Genomic DNA, 21471 nt, shown 5'->3' with positions numbered 1-21471 from the left:
AACTACCACAGCAGTCAGGGCTTCAGGTTAATTAATGGGGGGGGGGAGGAATTACAGAATGATCGAGAACGGAAGAGCAATAGAAAAATCTTCCAACCCCAGTATTCAGCAGGCTGCAAAAGTGAACAAATAAAGTGAATTCCAGACTAGCCTGGTCTACAGAGTGAGACAGGCAGTGGAAAGAAAGGAAAGGATGGCATAGTCTCCAAAAGATGCCAATTTGATATGTAAAGCAGGATTAGTCCTCCCTTCTAGCATCTGTGCAGGGGCCTGGGATTAGACTCATGGACCTGAGTGATGCCAGCCCTCCTCCCAATACACACATACAAACTTGCAATATAGGCTCTAAGACAAGAGTAAATGGTGCAAAGACTGTGAAAGTACAAATACCCACGTGTTGCACACATTTAACATATACCGTACTATTCCAATATAGAAGGAGTTATGGAACTACAGACTGTCAGTCAAACACCTTGGTCCCATCCCTATCTCATCTTCAGGCTTGTTCTCAGAGGTCGTGAAAAGAGTGGGCTCCAGCTGCTAGCCCAAGTCAGTATGCACACTCGGCAGAGCGCTGCCTTCATCTCGAGACTGTATTCTACGTCATTCCATCCCGTCTATTCTGTGCTATCCTATTCGACATCTGAATATTGAAACCTGCCTTCTTGCCCGAGATTGAACAGAAAACAAAAGCAGGGGCATGTGCCTGCAACCCCTGCACTCAGGAGCCTTGGGCAGAAGGACCCTGAGCTCAAGTTAGAGGACAGCTTAGACCACGTTGCAAGGCCTTGCTGAGAGAGAGAGAGAGGGCAAGAATGGTAAGCTAAATCAAAATTCTTAGAGCCTTTAAATTGTATAATTAAATCTTGTATGATTAATATATAATGTCCTAAAATGCAGCTGCCCATGGTGGCACACATCTGTAACCCCAGCACTCCGGAAGGAATCTGTATGATGTATTCTACGCTTGCTTGAACTACACAGAAAACTGATGCCTCAAAAACACAAATGAATAATTATTATTATTTCATATCCCAAATATCAAGGCACTTGAGATGGAGCTATGCAGTAAAATCCCTTTTCTTGTGGAACTCTCATTCTGTTTGAGGGGGTGGAATAACCCATCAGCATAAAGGATATCCAGAATATTACAAAATAGAGCAAAGTATACCCCCCAAAAAAGTAGAACAGGGTAAAATAATAACTCAAGAACTGTTCTATGTCAACAAAATATTGGTGACTGAGGACCTGGACAAGAATGCTCCTGGAAGTTGGATCGGTTGCAGGCCAGTAAATTCACATATAGTGATAGTATATCTCAAGAGACAGAGAGAGAGAATGCAAATGGATTCCCCTAGGACAGCTCTGTGGTGTGATTTTGCTGTGACAGGGATAGAGGAACTGGGCAACAGCTAACTGTGATCTTAGAGTTGTTATAAACACAGGTAATATTTTTAAAAGTTCTTGTTTGATGGACACTAAATGAAAAGGATCTGTATCCCTCTTTTTCCTCAAATTTCAGGGCCCAGAATCCTGTCTCGGTGTGAGAATGCTAAGCAGGGCCAGCTGTACTCTGATGTGTGCCCAGGTCACTTGAACAAGGCTCACTGGGCAGCCTGAAGAACTGTGTGTTCTTTCCGAGAGCCGTCACAACCCAGAGTGACTTTAACTGTCTTCATTACTCCCTTCCAACTGTGGCCCCAGTTGGCGTTTCCGCAGTTAGACATAGAAAGAAAATGTTTAAATTTTGAAGTCAATAGAAAAGAGCCCCCAAGGACAAAGCAATCCCGATTGCAGGCGGACCAAATACCTCCGCTTACCAGCAAGAAAGCCTCCATTGTAACAGGGATTTTATCCTTTCTTTAGCATTCCTGAGTAACAAAAGAGAGGGCTGCAAACTCACGATAATTAGCGATAGTTTTACTTGCACCAAAATCACTCCTATCTGGTGCTGAATAAAACGAAATAATCTTTTTTACTTCCCTGAAAATGGCTACTATTTTTGAGCAACCGAAAGTCACTTCGGTATATTAAATGAATGACCCATAATTGGTGCATTGTTCTGATGTTTATCTAAGACTCTGCATGAGTGGTTTTCCTTGATGCTAATCCCATTACGAGTAAAATGGACTGCAGTTTTGAATCTTTCTGTTCCTTTAAGAAAAAAAAAATGGGCAAGTTGTTTAATATCGGGTGCCATTTTACAGATGACCAGATTGAATAATAAAATAACAGGAGGGTGGGGGAGGTGAGCCTATAACTGTTTCAAAGCTTTTAATATAGGCAGAAATATTCCTCAAGGTGTAGAATAACCAACAGTACCTAATGCATATGAAAATATAGCAGGCAAAAGGCCAGAAGCATTAAGCATCTCTTGTGTCATAGGAAATTTATGTTGGGTGGGCAGGAGGCCTGGCCTCAAATTCAAAGTCCACCTGCCTCCCTCAGCCTCCCTAGTGCTGGGATCAAACGCCAATGCCTATCTCATATTGAGGTCACGGACGATCATTTATTGGGACCTTAATCCTTTTGCCTTTCTCCATCCATTCCCTACCTTCCCCCCTCTCCACCTCCCTAAGAAGACTCCAGCACATCATTCTTTGTCCCGGAAAGGAATTCCTGGAATGGACACAAGGTGTTCTGCCTTAGAGGGCAATGCCTTGGCTTTAGAAACTTGAAAGAGTAGGGATCCTAACAGTGAGGTCTGGTCTCGCTGGCACAGCTACAAATAACAGAGCTAAGCTTCTTGGTCTTCAAATATTGGGAAAACAAATTATCTGGAGTTTCTACATCCATTATTTTCTGCGTATTATTTATAAGTGTTTATAAGTATCTGACAGATGAAGATCCATTTCTGACATAACCTTATTTCTAGGAAAAGGGAAAGAAAAGTCATTATAATCATAAAAACTTGTTTTGGGTTTGTCCACAGCAATGACTCCCAGGCAGAATAATTGCAAGAGAAAATATGCCTGGCTGCTGGTTAAGTCTTATTTACCACTTAATCACATAGGAACACTAAAGCAACTATAGCTGCTACATGTCCAAGCTGATGTTTAAAACAGCTAAGCATCAGCGATTAGTACTAGCCACTAATGTCACACATAAAGACAGCTCAGCAAGGCACACTATACTAGACAGAGGATTGTTGCCTTTGATGGAGCATCATCACCTTCTAGAAGGTCCATGCATCTGTTTGTTCTGCCTATCAGTCATTTTCAACCGAAGCAGCTGGGCTCCAGTAGGCATTTGGCAATACTTGAAGACATTTTGGGTTATCACAATGAGAACATGCTACAGACATATCCTGCAATACACAGAACATCGCAGAATTCCCAGAAGTAAAAAGTCTTTTTAGAACCAACTAATTTCCAGGAGATCCAGGGAGGGGGGCGGGGAATGGATGAAAAACAGAATGCAACAAACAAAATCCAGTCTCAAATATTCTAGGACAACTGACATAACTTTTTTCCTCCTCTCCCCTCCTTTCTCCCCTACTCCCCTGCCACACACACACACACACACACACACACACACACACACTTTCTAATTATTTATGTCTGTGAGCATTTGCCTAAACTTTTAAAGAAGTCATCCACAGGAAAAGCCATAAAGCATAACTATTTAGAATACAAGCTATTAACTAGGTGTGGTAGCACACGCCTTTAATCCCAGTACTCAGGAGGCAGAGGCAGGTGGATCTCTCTGACTTCAGCCAAGCTGTACAGTCAGTACAGTGACGATAGCTATTGAAAACCAATTCCTTCTCCCCAAGAGAGCCAAACACACACAACACATACTGGCATTTTTTGGTCTTTTGGTTTGTCTTTTTTTTTTTTTTAAGAGCTTTTTTCTCTTTCTTTTTTTGTTTTTCGAGACAGCATTTGTCTATGTAACAGACTGGTCTGTCCTGAAACTCACTATGTAGACCAAGCCGGATCCCTTCCCTTTCTCACCATGGTGATATCCCACCCAGTTTTTCCCAAAAGATCCAAAGCAGTTGTACTAGCAACATTGCCCTTGGCCAGAGGGTCCTCAGTGGAAATGCTCCAAAGACTGGCTTTTACTCTCTCAAAGTAGCATTCCTTCAGCCCCAGTACGTTTGGAATAAAGCTTCATTTTTACACATTTATGGATAAGAGATAAACACATAAACACAGCCTGTGGGCTGGTGGCTTAGCTCCTGGGGCTCCTAAAGGATGGACCTTCCTCCTGTAGTAGCCAGACAAGCTGAGTGAGCCCTAGTATGGAGGTCTTTCTTTGCAAGAGACTATGATGCCTGCCCCACTGTCCTAATAACTGGGATTTATGATGTTTTGAATTCACAAAGCGCCGTGGTGAGGGACCTAGTGCCTGTTTCACAAAATAGGAAGTCCTTGATTCATGTTGTGGCATTCCAGGCAGGCAGGTGTGAACTTGCGCGCGCACACATCCTCTCAACTCTAAAATTGCCAGTGGTCAGTCAGTTATCGCCATAATATCCAAAATGAAAGTAAGCAGAATGCATTCCTGGTCCTCCTGCCTCCAGGATAGCATTACAGGGGTGCACCACCACCACACCTGGTTTATGCAAGGGTGGGGATTCTACCCAGGTCATGATCCCTGCCAGGCAAACACACAACCAGCCCCGTTCCACATTCTTATCCAGGGTCTCACTGTGTAACCCTGGCCAGCCTAGAACTTGCTATATCGACTTTGTGGTTGGCCTGGAACCCCTAAAAGCCTGCTTGCCTCTGCCACCCCATCTCAAACAGCACTGGATAGTTTTTTGTTTTGTTTTGTTTTGTTTTTTTGTTGTTGTTGTTGTTTTTTTTTTTTTTTGGTTTTTCTCTGTGGCTTTGGAGCCTGTCCTGGAGCTAGCTCTTGTAGACCAGGCTGATCTCGAACTCACAGAGATCCGCCTGCCTCTGCCTCCCGAGTGCTGGGATTAAAGGCGTGCGCCACCACCGCCCGGCTTTTTTTGTTGTTGTTGTTTTTTGTTTTTTGGATAGTTTTATATAAGCCTCAAAGGAACCAGATTTCTCTTTGCTTATTCCATAGTATACAATATAAGTTTCTATTTTGATTGCTATTACTTATCTATTATGCCGAATACTATGATTTATATGCCTTACTTTGTGGCAATCAGTTACAAACCAATCTAGTTATCATTATGCAGAAATACAACTTCAAAACCTAACAAAATAGTCAACAAAAGGAGAAAAACTAAGAAATTTTTTCCTAGGAATTTCCAAAGCAATATAATAAGACTATAGATTTTGATGTGAAATGGATTTTTGTACTCATTATTCAATGATCTTTGGGAACTCTGCTAATGTTTAAAGTTTCTTTCTTCAAAAACTTGATGTGCTAAGTAAGGCAGGACAAACAGAATGTCTTAAAAATAGACTGCTATCGGACCATCACCCCTAATCCACAAAAGAATCTGCCAAGAGATTTCAACAACAAGAGGAGTATTGTAGGCATTTCTGTCCATCAACAAATCTAACAAGTTGATTAAAATGCCAAAGGCGAAACAGAAGACGGTGCAAAGACCGAAGCCGACTCACGGCAGTTTCTCTCGTCAGAGCCGTCGGGGCAGTCGCTGACGTGGTCACACCTGTACTCGCTGGGAATACACTGACCGTTGGAGCATGTCATCTGCTGACTTGAGCACGTGGTCCCAGCTGGGAAGAAGAATTATTTATTTTATTTCTGTGTACAGTGTTCTTGCCTGTATACCAGAATAGGGCCACCCTGTGGTTGCTGGGAATTGAGCTCAGGATCTCTGGAAGAGTTGCCATTGCTCTTAACCTCTGAGCCTTCTATCTGAACTCTATAAATACACATTTAAAAGTCGAGCTGTGGCACCTTTAATCCCAGCACCTGGAGATCGAGGCCAACCTGATCTACAGAGTGAGTTCCAGGACAGGCACCAAAGTTACAGAGAGAAACTCATCTCAAAAACAAAAAAGGAAAGAAACAAAACAACAAACACACACACACATATTTAAAAGTTATATGACAGAGGGTGAATTAGGATATGGGCAAAGACTGTTAAGTACAGGGTACCAAGCTAACCAATTCCAGTCCTTGAGGGTCTAATTCTGCAGTATAACCAACCACACTTGGTATGACCTAGCCCCGCCCAGTGTTAATGAAGGATCTCTCACTGTGTGGCACCTCTAACAGGCTAGACTTCAGGTGTCAAAGAGCCAGAAGGAAATCCTGCTCTCAACACTTACGGCAATTCTGTTGTTCATCAGCGCCATCTGAACAGTCCTGGTCCTGGTCACACACCCAGGAGAGGGGGATGCAGGTCCCCTCGGCAGGACACCGGAAAAAGCCTGATCCACAGGACCGGGGAGCTGGAACAAAGGAAAGAGGGGCTTATGCTGGCCCCGTGTAGCAGCAGTAGCGCTTGGCGAGAACCTGTGCGGGCTCTTGCTCGACACAGCTGGCGGTAATTAGTCATCTCAGCCATGGCATCCAAACAGGTAATCCCAAATAACATATAAACAGAGAACAAAGCAGACATAGACACACGCAAACCTAAGGCAAACTATCAAACATACATACACACAAATCTAAGGCAAAATTATCAAACATACATACACACAAATCTAAGGCAAAATTATCAAAATCCAATCTATATAAAAAAGTTAATGTGTTTTTGCTACATTTCTAACATCTAATAGTGAAAGTGTCATGTGAAGAGATATCAAGAATGAAATTATTTCTACATTTATTTGCTTTAGGAATTTTGGTGAGTTCTGAGCCTTAATGTATGCATCCCAAAAGTGAATACTGTGTGTGTGTGTAAGAGCCATGTAATGCTAGCTGTCATTATCACGGGGCCCTGAAATGTCTGCAGACCTGAAGACTATCCATGTATGCTTGTATCCTAGAATAACTGTTCATGCATTCAGCCCCTGTTACTTAAAAACAGGCAGAGCCCGGGAATCAAAGCATATTATTCCAGATCATGTGAGCCTCTTCCATAGTATCAGCTTCCACAACCCCAGCTCTGCTCCTTCAAGGGGTGACTCGGAAAATAAAAGCATCAACTATGGACTAGTAAGAATGCAAAAATATCAGGGTCTACCCCCAACACGGAATAAAAACTTGCAGCGTTGCAAGCTCACAGGTGACCTATTTGTGCACGAAAGCCAAGCGTGAGAGGCCCCAGACTCTTTGCTCTTCTTTCCTTCTGTTCTCAAATGCACCACTCAGCTATGCCATGGAGTGGCCAATTCAAAACAACACTCGCGCCGTCACCTGCCTTCCTGCCTAGGGATGATAACTCCTGTCTGTTGATCTGTCAGAAAGAGGGACTTCGAAGCCCGGGGGCTCATCGTCTATGACAAGTCAGGGAGAGCAAAGGACTCAAGGGCAGTGACTTGAAACCCGGTGACACTTGTGGCACCTGTTCTAAGTGGTTCAGCTCATCCAAAATCTACTCAGAATAATGTTGAGTGATATATACATAAAGCTATATGAAGGAATGTGTAAAAATGGTTTAAATAACTAAAATAAATTTCAGATTTAAAATATTATGGTGCTTCACTTAGATATTTTTAATAACATAAAACCAAACTAGCCACTACTGTAGGTTCTTTGTAGTAACTTACAAGTTGCTCTTCACCTTTTTATATATTAAAAAACGCTCTCCCTGAATTATGAACCACAGTAATTCACATAGCATCGTTTGATTTACAGAATTACCCAGGTGAATAACCGACAAACTATAATTTTCAAGCTTCAAAAAAAACCAAGTATAAATTCATTCTCAATAAAGGTCGAAGTCACAGGTTCACAAAACAAGGATCTGATGTAAACTCAGATCCTCCCTCCAAAGTGGACACTAGCGGCTGCTCACAAGCCTTAGGCCAGCCCTGGGTCTACCACCAAAGCACAACCTCATTAATATCACTCAAAACAGAGCCAGGTCTGGCTCCTCCTCACTTACGACAGCCGATTTCATCTGTGTCATCTAAACAGTCTTTGGTCCCGTCACACCTCCAGGCTTCAGGGATGCAGTATCCGTTGTCACAGCGGAAATTCCCACTGCCACATCCTGCAATAGCCAAGAAACAGACATCGTTTTAAGACTTAAGATGTTGAGAGACCATGTCTCAAACAATAACAAAAAACCTTCATGATATTTCTTGATGGGAGGGGAGGGGAAGAGATACTGGGAGGAACTGAGGGAAGGGAACCTGTAATCAGAATGAGAGAAAAAATATTTTCAATAAAAGAAAAAAGATGTTTCATGAAAGAAATGCAAGTTAGAGATGAAATGAAAAATATTCAACTATTTAGTAGGAAAAGAATGCAAATTATGTGTCAAGTTAGGAAAGCAATTTCACACTGATAACATGAAAGACATTTGTTTGGATGTCTGCAAGGAGGATATTTTCAGGCACAGTTGGTTAGCATACACCTTGACATGACCTGTCCAGGAAGCGGTTTGACAGCGTGCACCTTGCTGTTTAAAATGTTTACTCTGCCAGGCAGGCGGCACATGCTTTAATCCCAACTCTCTCGGGAGAGAAATTTGGAACTTCCACATCTACAGCTCCTTTTCCTAAGGAATTGATCAAAGAACAAAATACTGATCGAGAGTCTAAATATTTTCATCACGACATAAACTGCCTAAACTACAACACTCCTATCCAATAAGAGGGTCATACTTTCTCATGTCTATATCCTGGTATAAATCTGTGAAAATGGTTAGGAAGAATTTATCAGAGAAACAGAGGCAAATGTTAACCAGACGGTTAGCACGACCATACCACTGTTTGCTTAGCTATGGTGTTTGAATCCCCTTCCTATTAACTGGATTTTCATTACTAAACTATATAGGGAGTTTAAATTCAGATCAACTCTGACTACTTTTTTTCAAAACTAATGTGAATGTTGGCATTCACATTGTGAATCAAGTCCACAAAGCAAATTTCTACAGCCGAAGTGTCCAAACCTCGCCCCTATGTGGCAGAGAAGGTGGAAAGGGGTGACAAGCTCATTGTGCTAAGCAAATATATTCTGCATGGCTCTTGGGGACTAAGCTAAGAGTTGGAAATACTGCAAGCCATCCCAAATATCTGGCCAACGATCTTCCCAAGAATTTTGTGCCAAATAGAAAATTTTCTTCAAAGAAGGCAACCAACGCAAGCCCAACTTGGAGAATATTCAAATTTATTTCACAAACCCAAAGAATAGGAGTATTTTTTTCAAAGTTGGAAAAAATACTTGTGTATTTTCTTTCTGTATTTAAAAGCAATCATGCTAAATGAGAAAATTCAGGTTCCTGGCTACAATTAACCCCACCTTAGCTAAATATACAGATCAATTACCTACTCCTAGAATAAATAAACAGGATGTTCTCCTGACTCGTGGAAAGGCAGGCATATCAACAGCGAGACATAAACAGAGCTAAGTGATCTATTCCTAGGGAATATAGGCTACTTTGTTCATGGAATGTTCAAATCTGATTGTCTGGTAGTGACACCCTGATTTATAATGTATGCCGCAAATGGTCAGAAACTTCCCTTGGCTAGATGGTGGTACCGAGTGGTACAGGAGTACGTACACCCAAATACCTTCTATAGACTAATGCATGGTGGTGGTTGGCGGTGCGGGCCTGGGGTTGGTGGGGCAGGTCTCTTATCAACTACCTTTAAAACACAACAACCTCCCTTGCAAAAATGCCCCTAAGGAATGTACAAATTCACTCTGGAATCCCAGAACTTCTCATTGGATTTTGTTCTACAAAGCAATATTTCCCTGGGAGATTAGGGGCTTTGGAGGTTCAACTGTTAACACAGCCTATATTAAATCACTTTTATCAATCGGGTCTATTGTTAGTAATCCAACATAATATATTTATGGGCTTAAATGTGTTTGTGTCTCTTAATAACAAATCACTCCTGACTGAAAACATCATAGCCACTGTAAAGACAACCTGGTCGGGCTTTTATATTGTTGCAGAAAGGTTAGGATATTGCCTGTTTTGAAAATACGCATAAGTGATAATATTTAAGTAATTTTTAATGTCAAGTCAGTTGAAGTTTGTTTTTGTTTATTTTAATCTTGCTAAAATGCCAAGTTAAAATACCATAAAATAGACATAAAATTTTTTTGAAACATTTCAAAGCCAATTATTTAAAATTAAAATAATTAAAAATCGAAACTGATGGGAAATGTTGCATTTAAACTATAGGCCATGATTTCCAGTTAGTCTTCCAATTGCTACATTATCTAAAGTAAAACCCAATTTACTCAATCTATCAGTATTTTCATGATAATTCATCTGTCAAATTCAGCTTTTCAGTGGGACCTTCATGCCTGCTATAACTCTAAACAATGGTCATAATGCTATGACCATTGTTTGAAAATATCTCTCCAGAAGAAGATAAACAGACACTTTCATTGCTGTGTTTTCTCTCAGAAGCCAGCCGAAATCCTGATTTTTGTCAGAAGTGTGTCCTTCATTCTACCACAAAGAGAACCAACTGTTCATGGAAAGGTCTAGCGTAGGGCTTGATCACAGTTGTGGGTGTCCCCAATTTCAATTGGTTCAGTATTAATGAAGTGCTCAGTATTAATGAAGCAGCCTTAACTTGCAAAAGGTGCCTGTCAATCCTTATAGTGACTTTGAGATACCTCGATGCAGAATGCTGCATTAATGAGCTTAGCATTCAGCAGCAAATAATATAAAGAAATAAGTTGAACCGTGTGATCCCACACCAGTAAACAAGCCCCGCTGACTGCTGTTCTGTGTTCCCTTTCATGCACACCAAATATCCCAAACTTGAAAATGTACGTGGGCTTTTCATTATTTTTAACTTGTTATCCATCGTTGAGTTTATGTTGGGAAGGAAGTGTACTAAGTTCATAAACTCAACGATGTTGGGAAGGAAGTGTACTAAGATTTGGGGGATTTCGCAACACTCAGAAACAAAGGGAAATTCAAAAGAAAGGGTGATACAGTCTGGAAGCTTGAATCAAACATGGGGATGGATTTCACCATATTAGAGCCCAAAGGCATTGGTGTAAGAAAAGACACGTTTTCTTCAGAAGCAGTTGACTCCAAAGCTTCAAGACCTAAGTGTTGGGCTAAGAAAATGTTAAGATAAGAACTGGACCGGCAGATAGTGTCCAGAGGAGGTAAGAAGTTAATTGTTTTCCAGGGCAAAGGACAGCCACTAGATTGAGAAAGTATTCGTCTATCATTTACAGTCTCTGGCTGGGCTCTGAGCACTGTGGATAACAAATGCACACATCAGGAAATCAGTAACAGAGCAAGCAAGGAGTGGGAACCCATGATCTTGAAGTTAAAAAAACGAAGCCAGATATGGTGTCCCATGCCTGTAATCCCAGCACTCAGGAGGCTGAGGCAAGGGAGGGTTCTTGGGTGAAAAAGCAAAACCACGTCTCCTGAAATATGCCCTATGCTTTCAAGGCTGACCTTGGCCTGGTCACTTAGCAAAACTCCAAAGAAAGAGAAAAGAAGAAAATGAATGAATCAACTTGAAATAAAGACTACAAAGAAGCTGAGGTTTTTTTTCAAAGTTTACATGTACGTATTTTCTTACATGAAATTATGTACAGCATGTGCGTGTAGGAATAGGCAAATATGTAGGTCTCCAGAGCTGGAGTAACAGGTAATTGTGAGCCACCTTATGTTGCTGATGGGAACCACAGTCCCGTGCAAGTGCAGTGTGTATTCTTAATTGCTAAACCATCACTCCTGCCCCTATGAAGAAATCTTTAAAGAGGAAACAATGCATCATTATGATAAATAACCTTTTCACTCTTTTTTCTAATTTTGTGATGTGTGTGTGTACATGTGCACAGGTAGGCCAGACACATTGGCCAGGTATTGCAGGCTGCTCATCACAGGTGTCAAGAAGCAATACACAAGCTGCGTCACCTGTCCCGCTCCTAATCCTAATAAATTTAGGTTGCATTAACATTTCTCTTGCACGTGATAATGCATTAATTGGTTTTGTGGACTTTATTCCTAAATATTTGACATCTGCAAACAGGAGTCTAATAGTTTATGAACTAGATTAAGGGTACGAGAAAACTTCAGGTCCCATTTAGTGTTCTGTTATGAAAACCAAGCAACGAAAACGCTCCCTAGACAGCAAGGGTGTGGTCCTGCTTCACTGACAGTGAGCGCATTGACTGTCCAGTCATCATCAAGCGGGGCAGGATCACCCATATGATTTGTTACCTCAGCTGTCATTGAAACAACACAAAGTTAAACAGATAACCCTCAATCTCCAGAGGAGACTGACCTTTTATGTAGGTCGGAGGTGGGAATTATCCTGAGCCATGACTCATTAGAAAGATCAGAGTGATGTCAAGGGATTTGATATGGAGGACAGAGAACAGGAGTGAATTAGGAATGGCTCTGCATTTGTTTTGAGTTCCAGCGAAGGAAGAACAGTCACCGTGATTCCTTTAGTTGCCACATTTTGAGAACAGACACACAGACTTCCTTCCCCAGGGGGACCCAGTGTTTGGGAGGGAAAGCATGCGTGAGGAGGATCTGGGTGGGAGCGGGGGTGTTTGGGATGGAAAAAAACGACTGTGGTTTCCTCTGACTGCCATTGGCTCTTTTCTAAGAAAATGTGCGGAAGGGTTAAGAATAGGGGAGGGCGGGGCGGGGGGCTGTGATGAGATGATTGGTAGTTCAGGCAGATAACAAGAATCTGACCTAAATCCGATCCCCAGAACCCACGGCAGGAGAGAACGGATTCCAGGAAGTTGTCTTCTGAGTTTTACACCTACACCATGCACTTGGACACCTACACACACTCGCATACACACACGCACACATGCACACACATGCATGCACACACTCACGGGTGCGCACACACACTTTAAAATGAAAAAAATTAAGTGGGGGGGGGGAAGAGGGAGAGATGGCCCGGCAGTTAAGAGCACTGATCGATCTTCAAAAGGACCTTTCCTGGGAATCCAGTGCCCCCTTCTGAGCTCCATAGGCACCAGGCATGCACATTATACACACATACATACATATAAAGGTAAATAAATCTTAGCAAAATTTAAAAATAGACCAAATAGTGTGATGTCAAAATTACTAAAGCCACAAAAATAGAATCCCTGATTCCTATGTGCAAACATTATTTTAGTGTTTATGGAAGAAATCAAAACAGGACTCTTATCCATAGAGCTCAAACCACTGGGAATGTGTTATCCAATACTACTATTTATTGGATACATAGACATATCAATTGGATCCTCTGGATGAATGAGCTACAACGGGAAAAACGTCTGTCCAGTTCAGACTCTCGACCTGTGTTCATTTCGTCACCTCATTGCCCACAACACAAATTCACCAGAACGTGCCTGCAGTATTTCTTCTGATTTCCAATGAGAGCTTGCGACCGGCACAACCCTGTGAGAGAGTATTAACAGCCTCATTTCATAGATGAGTTACTATTCAGCCCTTACGTTCACACCTAAGCAGGCTGACTCCAAGATTAGAATGTAGTAGCAGATAATTTAGGTCTCAATAAGTAGACAATAAAATGACAGCCAAAAGCTGGATGTGATGGCGCACGCTTGTAATCTGTTTCTTACGCTGGATTGCCGTGCCCAGCTCAAATACAAAGGCCACCTCCTATGGCCACCAACTCCCAAAATCTCTAAGCAGTTTGAACACTCAAAGTTCAAAATGTCTTAACATGAAGGATCACCTAAGAAAGCCCCTAGAATAAATTCTTCCCTTTGAGAAGATAATAAAATTTCTTAAACAGCCAATTGCACTCCTTCTCACCCATCAATGAGATCTGAGATTGGGAAATAATCACACTGCAGCTGCTGGTACCAGTAACGTGAAATGAACTCCCCTGGGAGTGCGATAAAGAATCTTAAGTTGCAGGGAGGCCTGTTTCACCCTGGAATGTTCCAGAGCATCCACGGGCTTCCCCGTTCTAGGGGAGGGAGAGGTCAGGCCAGGAAAGCCAAGGCCAGATATCAAAAATCCTAAAGGACTTCTTCAGTAACGTAAAGGATCATTGTGTGAAAGCCAGGGCCATGAGCACACGTTCCTCAGGGTGAAGTCATCAGAATCAGATAATTTCCTCACTATCCTTGTTCTCAACCAGATACACTCGCAAAAATATATCTGAGCTGGAAATCCATTATGGGTCCAAAACATTATTCCCAGCTGTAACCAAAGAAGTAGAACTGGGTTTTGTGGTTTTTCTGTTAGTTTGAATTTTCTGCAATGCTTTCCCTAGCTGCTAAGTCACAGGGTTTATAGAGGGGGACTTCCCCATCTATCGAACAGCAAGCTCCAACCTTCCTCTCCCCTGTAGGAGAAGGACCCTCATAAGATGTTGAAAAGAACACTCTAAAAGAGGAAAATTTAAGATGGTCTGCTGGCCCCCATAAATAAGGACCCAATGAATCAAACTGCTTCAGAAAAGGGCAAAATGCCCTTCAACACTTAGTGATTTAAAATACCCTGCAAAAAAAAAATACTATAAATCACCCCTTCACATAGACGTAATCTCTTTCCTAACTTGGATCAGTCAACAAATATCTATCGGCTTCCTAAATATATCAATATTAGAAAATAGTTGAATGAACTCAAACATTAAAAACAAAAGTTATTCATGAGAAACCAAAGCACACATCTCCAGGCATGCACTTTCCTGCTGAAGGGTTTTTAAATGGTACAACAGAGAAGCCCAACACAACACAAAGTCAAGCCAGGTTCTCTGGTTCACAGTGCCAAGTATTAAATCGATGAAAATGATGTGGGCATGTGTATTAAAGCTGCTGGTGGGATTTTGGTCATCCTAACAGGCAGGTAAAATCAATAAGCCTCCACAATTAAAAAAGAAATGGTTTGATGTTACCCTCAATTGCAACAATAAGAGCAGAAAAGCCTTATTCCCTGTTGGAACTGGGGAGCTGGCTCGGCGGATAAAGGGCTGGCCGTGCAAGCCTGATGGAGGTCGGGCTCCAAAAGCACACAAAAAGCCAGTGCGGTGACACACGTCTGCAATGCCAGCAATGATAGGCATGGTTGGAACTGGACACAGGAGAGCTGGATGGAAGCTGAGAGCTAGCCGAAAGGAGAAAGACACACAAATACTCACACTAAAGAAACTGTTGTATTTCTTCCACCTGCCTCCATCAACTATTAACAATTACAATGTTACAATACTTTAAAAAGAATGAAAAGGAAGAGGACATGAGAAAAAGGAGAAGAAAGAGTCCAAAAAGGAGGAATATCATTCCTAGACACAGAATTCAATGACACTGGGCATCCCAAGCACTTAGCCTTTGTTTAAATTACATCTGGTACCATGTACCTTCTTCCAACAGGCACAACTAGCAGCTCAACCTTATTATGACCCAAACCCATGTTTCACCTTCACCAACATGTCATTGCTATGTGCCTTTATAAGTCACAAATTACATGGTGGGAACTAAGTTGCTTCTCATTCACAATGTATTTTCAGAAAATACATATCAGGTTAAAAAAAAAAAAAAAACTTTTTTTTCTGTTATAGCCCTGGCTTGTTACGCCTGGGTTCATTCAAAAAGCAATATAGGCCTACGAATCACTCCCAGGCAGTATAAATGTCATCACTTCCTGTTATGTGATCATGATGACACACACAAAAGCTTGTTGACACAAAGTCACAGCGTTGTGTTGTACCAGCTGATACTCATGCACGATAAAAATGCTACTCCGGTTTGTGCCTGCATATAGGGACCTATGCTGTCCCAACACTATTAATGAAGTTAAGCTTACCTGTACTGGCTGCCAGAAACAGCAAGAAGGAAAAAACATAGCATTACACTTCGTAATATCTGACCTAATGTGTCTTAAATATCATTAGTAATTAACGAATGGACTGCCATTGTTACAAATAAAACTTGTAAATTTTTGTTAGTATGTCCGCTTGTTTACAAGAGGGGAGAGGCACGCCTATGCCATACTGTGCTTGTAGGAGTCAGCTCTCATTTCACCGTGTGGATAGTCAGTATCAAATTCAGGTATCAGGGTTAGCAGCAGCACCTTTACCCACTGAGCCCACACACACACATACACACACTAAATTATAGTTTTTAAAAGTCACCAATTATATACATGAGTTACGTTATCAGAGTCCTCAACCTTATGTGGTAGAGAAACACAGCAAAATATTCTAACTGAATGAATGTCCACTACTGCCTTTTCAATACATTGATAAAACTTAAATCATCCTAAGCCATTCTATTATTCTGGTTGAACATGAATAAGCATGGCCATCCAACTCCTCCTCCAAAAGGAGAACCCACTGCCACGATCCCATCACTAATAAACCTTAAGGCATGGCAATAATTCATACCTGCAACCTCTTCATACAGGAAACATGTTAAACTTAGTTCAAGCAATCATACATCTTTTAATAAACAGGGAAATCAGTTCTCTATGCGACTGAGATGGAAGGACAACTTGGCAGCAAACGCAGTCTTTACAATTCATTCTCGTCCAGTGAACCAAGTCAACTAGCCCAGAGCCATCTAGATCTAAGAAGCTAGGGCAAGTCAGTCCTAGATGGCAAAGCTGATGCTCAGTGCTTCCAAAGTCTCCTGGATAAGTTAGAATGGGGGAAAAACATCTAAACTGAAAAGGCTCTCCCAATAGTCCGAGAATTCGAGACGTAGCTAGTCAAGGGATCCTACCTCCACTCCCCGTATCTGAAAACCCCTTCTCTCTCTCTCTTTCTCGGCTTGCCAGATTTCTTGGCCTCCGAGATCTCCTGCCAAATAAGCTTGTTCACACAATAGGTTTTGTTTTCGATTTTCTTTTTTAATTGATATGTATTGAGCTCTACATTTTACTCTACTCCCCTCCCTGTCTCTCCCCTCCTCCCTTCAACCCTCCCCCAAAGTCCCCATGCTTCCAATTTACTCAAGAGATCCTCTTTTTATACTTTCTACTTCCCATGTAGATTATATCTATGTAAGTCTCTCTTAGTGTCCTCATTGTTGTCTAAATTCTCTGGGATTGTGGCTTGTAGGCTGGTTTTCTTTGCTTTATGTTTAAAACCCACCTATGAGTGAGTACCTGTGAAAATTGTCTTTCTGTGTCTGGGATACCTCACTCAAAATAATGTTTTCTAGCTCCATCCATTTTCCTGCAAAATTCAAGAGATAAGGTGGACATCAATTGAGGAAGACACTGACGTCACATTAGCCTCGCCTCCACATGCACATACACATGTGTGTGCACATAGCCACATACACACACACACACACACACACAAGCAACAAACAAAATCTGATCACTATACTTCCCAGTTGACACTTCTTCGAGCCCACCTAACCACTCAGCTGGTCAGAAGAAACCTTCCCCAGGGTGGCTTTGCCAGCTCCATCCCCTGTGACACCCTCCTCTAAGACTCTGTTCAAATAGTCCACTTGTGGGGTTTTCCTTGCCACCACACAGACTGGATTACATCATCCCCTTGCTGTGCTCCAGACCTCTAGGACAGCACAGCATCGTCTCCACATCTCAGCATCTGTGTACAACTGGTCCCCAACACAACACACAAACGCTTGCATAATAAGCATACCAGTGGTCATTCTAATGGGAATGGTCAACCAGACGTACCCTCCACTCACAACTTCTCAGGATATAACCCATGCTGGTCGCAAAGTCACAATCCTCCTGCCTCAGCCTCCCAAATTCTGGGATTACAGGCTTGGGTTAGCATATGTGGTTGAATGAGCAAACCCTATACATGGGAACAAATGACGGCATTTGTGGTTGATGTGTCCTGCCTGGAGGCTCCTCAAAGTGAGTCTAATCCTCCTGTACTCTTCTTTCAGTAAACCCTTGACCAGAGGGCATAACAACCTGTTCCAACCAGTCCCGTCCTCCGGGTTAGAGAGGCACAATAACTACAGAAAAGAAATAACTACGGGTGCCCGTCCTGGACACATAAGAAATTTGAACCTTTTCATAATTTGACATTGAATTTTCACCTTTAAAAATCAGAATATGAAGGACCAAAATGTTCTTGGAGGGGGGTGGACAGGCAGGTGACAAGGCCTTCTGCTGATGTGGCTTTGTCTGGCAGTTTCATTCCTTTCAGAAGCTGCATTTTTTTCCCCTCGGTGGTTTCTCTGGACAGGGAACTTGACAGTTGGCTTCTGCATCTCAAAAGCCCTCAGCAAGGAGGCTCCTCGGCAGCACTGACCCAACCAGGAACTGGTCAAATGTGAATAATTTGGCACCAGGTTCCCTGTGGGGCTACATGTTCACCCAATATTCACCAAGCCCTAGTACCTAGCAATGACCTGTAAATATTTGAGGGGCAGAAATTAGAATCGACATTGTACAGTGGAGAAAACCAGGGTTCAGAGCTAAAGTGACTCACAAGGATGCCTCTGGAAAACAACTCTGAGCTAAACCTCCAAGTCGCAGCCTATGTCCCAACATGAGAAGTAGTTTGGCCCCAGGTTCACTCAGTCCATAGTAGTTTCTGAGACTAGGAACCTTTGAACAGGCTGGGGGTGCTGGGAGTAGCATGGCCAGGGAGCTTCTAAAATCACAGAAAAGCCAAAGGTTTGGTTTGGTAGCAAGAGCTTTAAACTTAGATCACTGGCTTCCACCCACTCCCACAAGGCAGGCCATGTATGCACATACATCAGGTGTACAGATGTCAGTCTCTGTGAAGGGCATGTTTACAGTGGACAGAGATCAGGGATCATCCTGCCTCCCTCTCACCAATGACTAAGCTGTGTGTCCCCAAACCCAAGGCAATCTACCACCAGTAGATCCTCTTTTTATAAATGGAAGTGGTTTTAGCATAGAATTGCCACAAATGTACAAATATTTACAACTCAAATTTTTCTTCCTGGCATGGCCCTAAACGATTCATTTCAGCTATCCTAAAAGGAGCAAATCACCCACATGATCAAATCAAATCTTTCAGAAAATGCCAATGATGTTCTCAAAAAACACAGGATATACTTTTCTCATATTCTGGCTCACAACTAATTGAAGACTAGAATGTTTGTCTGGCTCGGTGGTATATCCCTATAGTTACATCACTATTGAGGCTGAACCAAGAATTTAGTTGTGTTGTTCCTTTGGTATTTTCTAAACATAATCAAATTTTACAAATGAATGTTGTCAATATAGCCCAATAAGCAGAGGGTGTCCTTTCAATGGTAGGGCAACTTGCCTAGCAATCCGCTAGCAGTTGACAATGGAAAACAGAACTTTAAATGACTGGGCATTTAAAGATGTCGTAAAGGTTCTTCTTTTACGACATTTGCTGCCTGGCATCTCCCTAGTGTCACCACGGAGGAGGTGCCTTAAGTTCCTGCTAAGTCAGTCTTCTGCAACATGCTAAGATGACAGAGCAAGGTCCCTCAAGCCTGACTTCTTAAAACCACATCGTAAGTTACCCACGTGTGTCCTTCTCAGAGTAAAACCGGCTGGAGCATTCACATTATCGAAGTAAGGCTAACAGAGAGTAGATGACACAAGAAAGGGACCATCTCTAATCTGCCATCATCTCCAACTCAGAAGAGCCTTTCATCTTTACTGTGCAACGCACCGATTCGGTAACTTATTCACAAAATTTATGGAAATTGTTAACAGGGAGTTAGTTGATTTAAGTCACCTGATTGCCCCAGTTAATTAACCACACTAACTTAATCTTCTTTGCAAACATCAACTAATCATTCCCCAGGTGTCAGGACTCCTTGAATAAAAATTACCCCTCTCTCCTCTTCAAGGAAGATTCTTGAGTGTTTTCTTTTCAGATTCCAACCAAACAACAAGCAAGATCTTTTTCTTCTACGGCTATATTGAAAGGGCTTCCATCTTTCCCTGGCTTCCCTCCCCCCCCACCCTTCCATTATAATAAAGGAAATCCAGCCGCGTGACTTTACCGACCATGTCATTTTGAATTACTTCAAAAACCAGCAGAGAACACTTCTTGAATAAAAATGAACAAATGAAAGGCAATCGAGACTTCCGTCTAGGAAACTGAATTTCCAGAAAAAAAAAAAAGACTTTATTTGCTGGTTATAAAGGGATCGCTCAAAGGAATAGGGGGCAGGGGTTGAACTCTCATCCTGACTATGGTTGTTACATTAATATATACATAGATTAATATTTTATAGAAAGAGGAGTTGGGGTGTAGCTCAATGGTAGAGCGCATGCTTAGCATGAAGGGTTCTGCCTAGCATATTCCCAACAGGTTACGGTAATGTACAAACAACTTAGTCTATGGTCATTTAAAATAAGATAGAACAGCTCGCAAACACAAACATTCAAATCCAGTTGCTGTAAAAACTGTATTAATTTTTACATATATAAAAACTAAGGTTAGTGGAGTGTGGTGGTGCCCAGCTTTAAGTCTACCAAAGAGGCAGGGGGATCTCTGTGAGTCTAAGGCCAGCCTGGTTGGCATAATGAGCTCCGGCCATGGCTACATGGTGAGACCCTGTCTCGAATGAACAACAGCAATATCTCAGCCCAGCCACAGGAAGTGGTGAGCTAAGGAAGCAAGCAATGTTACTTGGGGTGATCAGAAATTGCCCATGCAGTTTCCCCACTCTTCAGTTCGCAATTAGTATCTTTATCATTTTTCTTCTGAATAAAGGGAGTCAACTGTCTTTGATCTACCCATGCAGGGAACCTCTGGAGAAGGTCAGGACAGTAAGTCACACTTAGATTCCCTAAAGAGTTCTGGGGCTTGAAGAAATGGCCATCTCTCTTTACTTCTCTTTCTCGTTCCTTCAACCACATCAAAATGTCTGAAAAATCAATGTAAAATAAGAGGATTTTTATTGCGACTGTGAGCATCCCTTTCCTTTGGTTTCCCTTGCAGGGAAATGGAGTACGCTCTGCACTCTTAACAGCTCAGGTCCCTCATGGTGTGCTGCATTCTCTTGTCTGCACTGCCGGGTTTAATCATTTACAGTAAGAAGCATCGAGCCTTCAATTTTTAAGCCACCCATTTTTGTTTTTCCCAGAACCTCAGCTTCCATTGATTACTTAGCAAATTCCTTCTACACTTCACTGCACCAAATATTAGGGGAGAAGTAAATTTTTATGTCAAAAGTATACTTTTAAAAAAAAGAATTCTGGTACAACTAACTTGGAGCCAGATTTAGTAGCACACAACATTCAGGAGGCTGAAACAGGAGGAATTCAAGGCCAGCTTGTGTAGTAAGACCATACCAAAATCAAAATAAATACAGCAACCAACTAGGGAAGAGTGTATACTAACTTGCAGGGTTGTTTTTTTTTTTTTTTTAATTATATGCTAACTTAAAAAGAAAAAGGTTTCTTTTCTTTTTTTTTTTTTTTTGGTTTTTCGAGACAGGGTTTCTCTGCAGCTTTTTTAGAGGTTTCTTTTATTTTATTGTACTTATTGAGTGGGCGGGTGGATATGGGCAGAGGTAGGGGTGCCAGTGTGACATAGT

General features: G+C 41.9%; 1 protein-coding gene across 1 annotated transcript in view; it reads right to left on the bottom strand.

Moving 5' to 3' along the window:
- Lrp2 (LDL receptor related protein 2) overlaps positions 1-21471 on the bottom strand; it is a 123452-nt gene that overhangs the window by 89354 nt on the left and 12627 nt on the right. The window contains exons 2-4 of the mRNA XM_038337050.1: positions 7949-8056; positions 6225-6347; positions 5550-5666 (exon numbers count right to left, since the gene is read on the bottom strand). Coding sequence (XP_038192978.1) covers positions 5550-5666; positions 6225-6347; positions 7949-8056 — 348 coding nt within the window. The remainder of the gene's footprint in view (positions 1-5549; positions 5667-6224; positions 6348-7948; positions 8057-21471) is intronic.

Source organism: Arvicola amphibius, chromosome 7, assembly GCF_903992535.2.
Source record: "Arvicola amphibius chromosome 7, mArvAmp1.2, whole genome shotgun sequence".
Classification (NCBI taxonomy): Eukaryota; Metazoa; Chordata; class Mammalia; order Rodentia; family Cricetidae; genus Arvicola; species Arvicola amphibius.
Note: the sequence above shows the minus strand (reverse complement) of the source record. Positions and strands in the feature narration are given on the sequence as shown.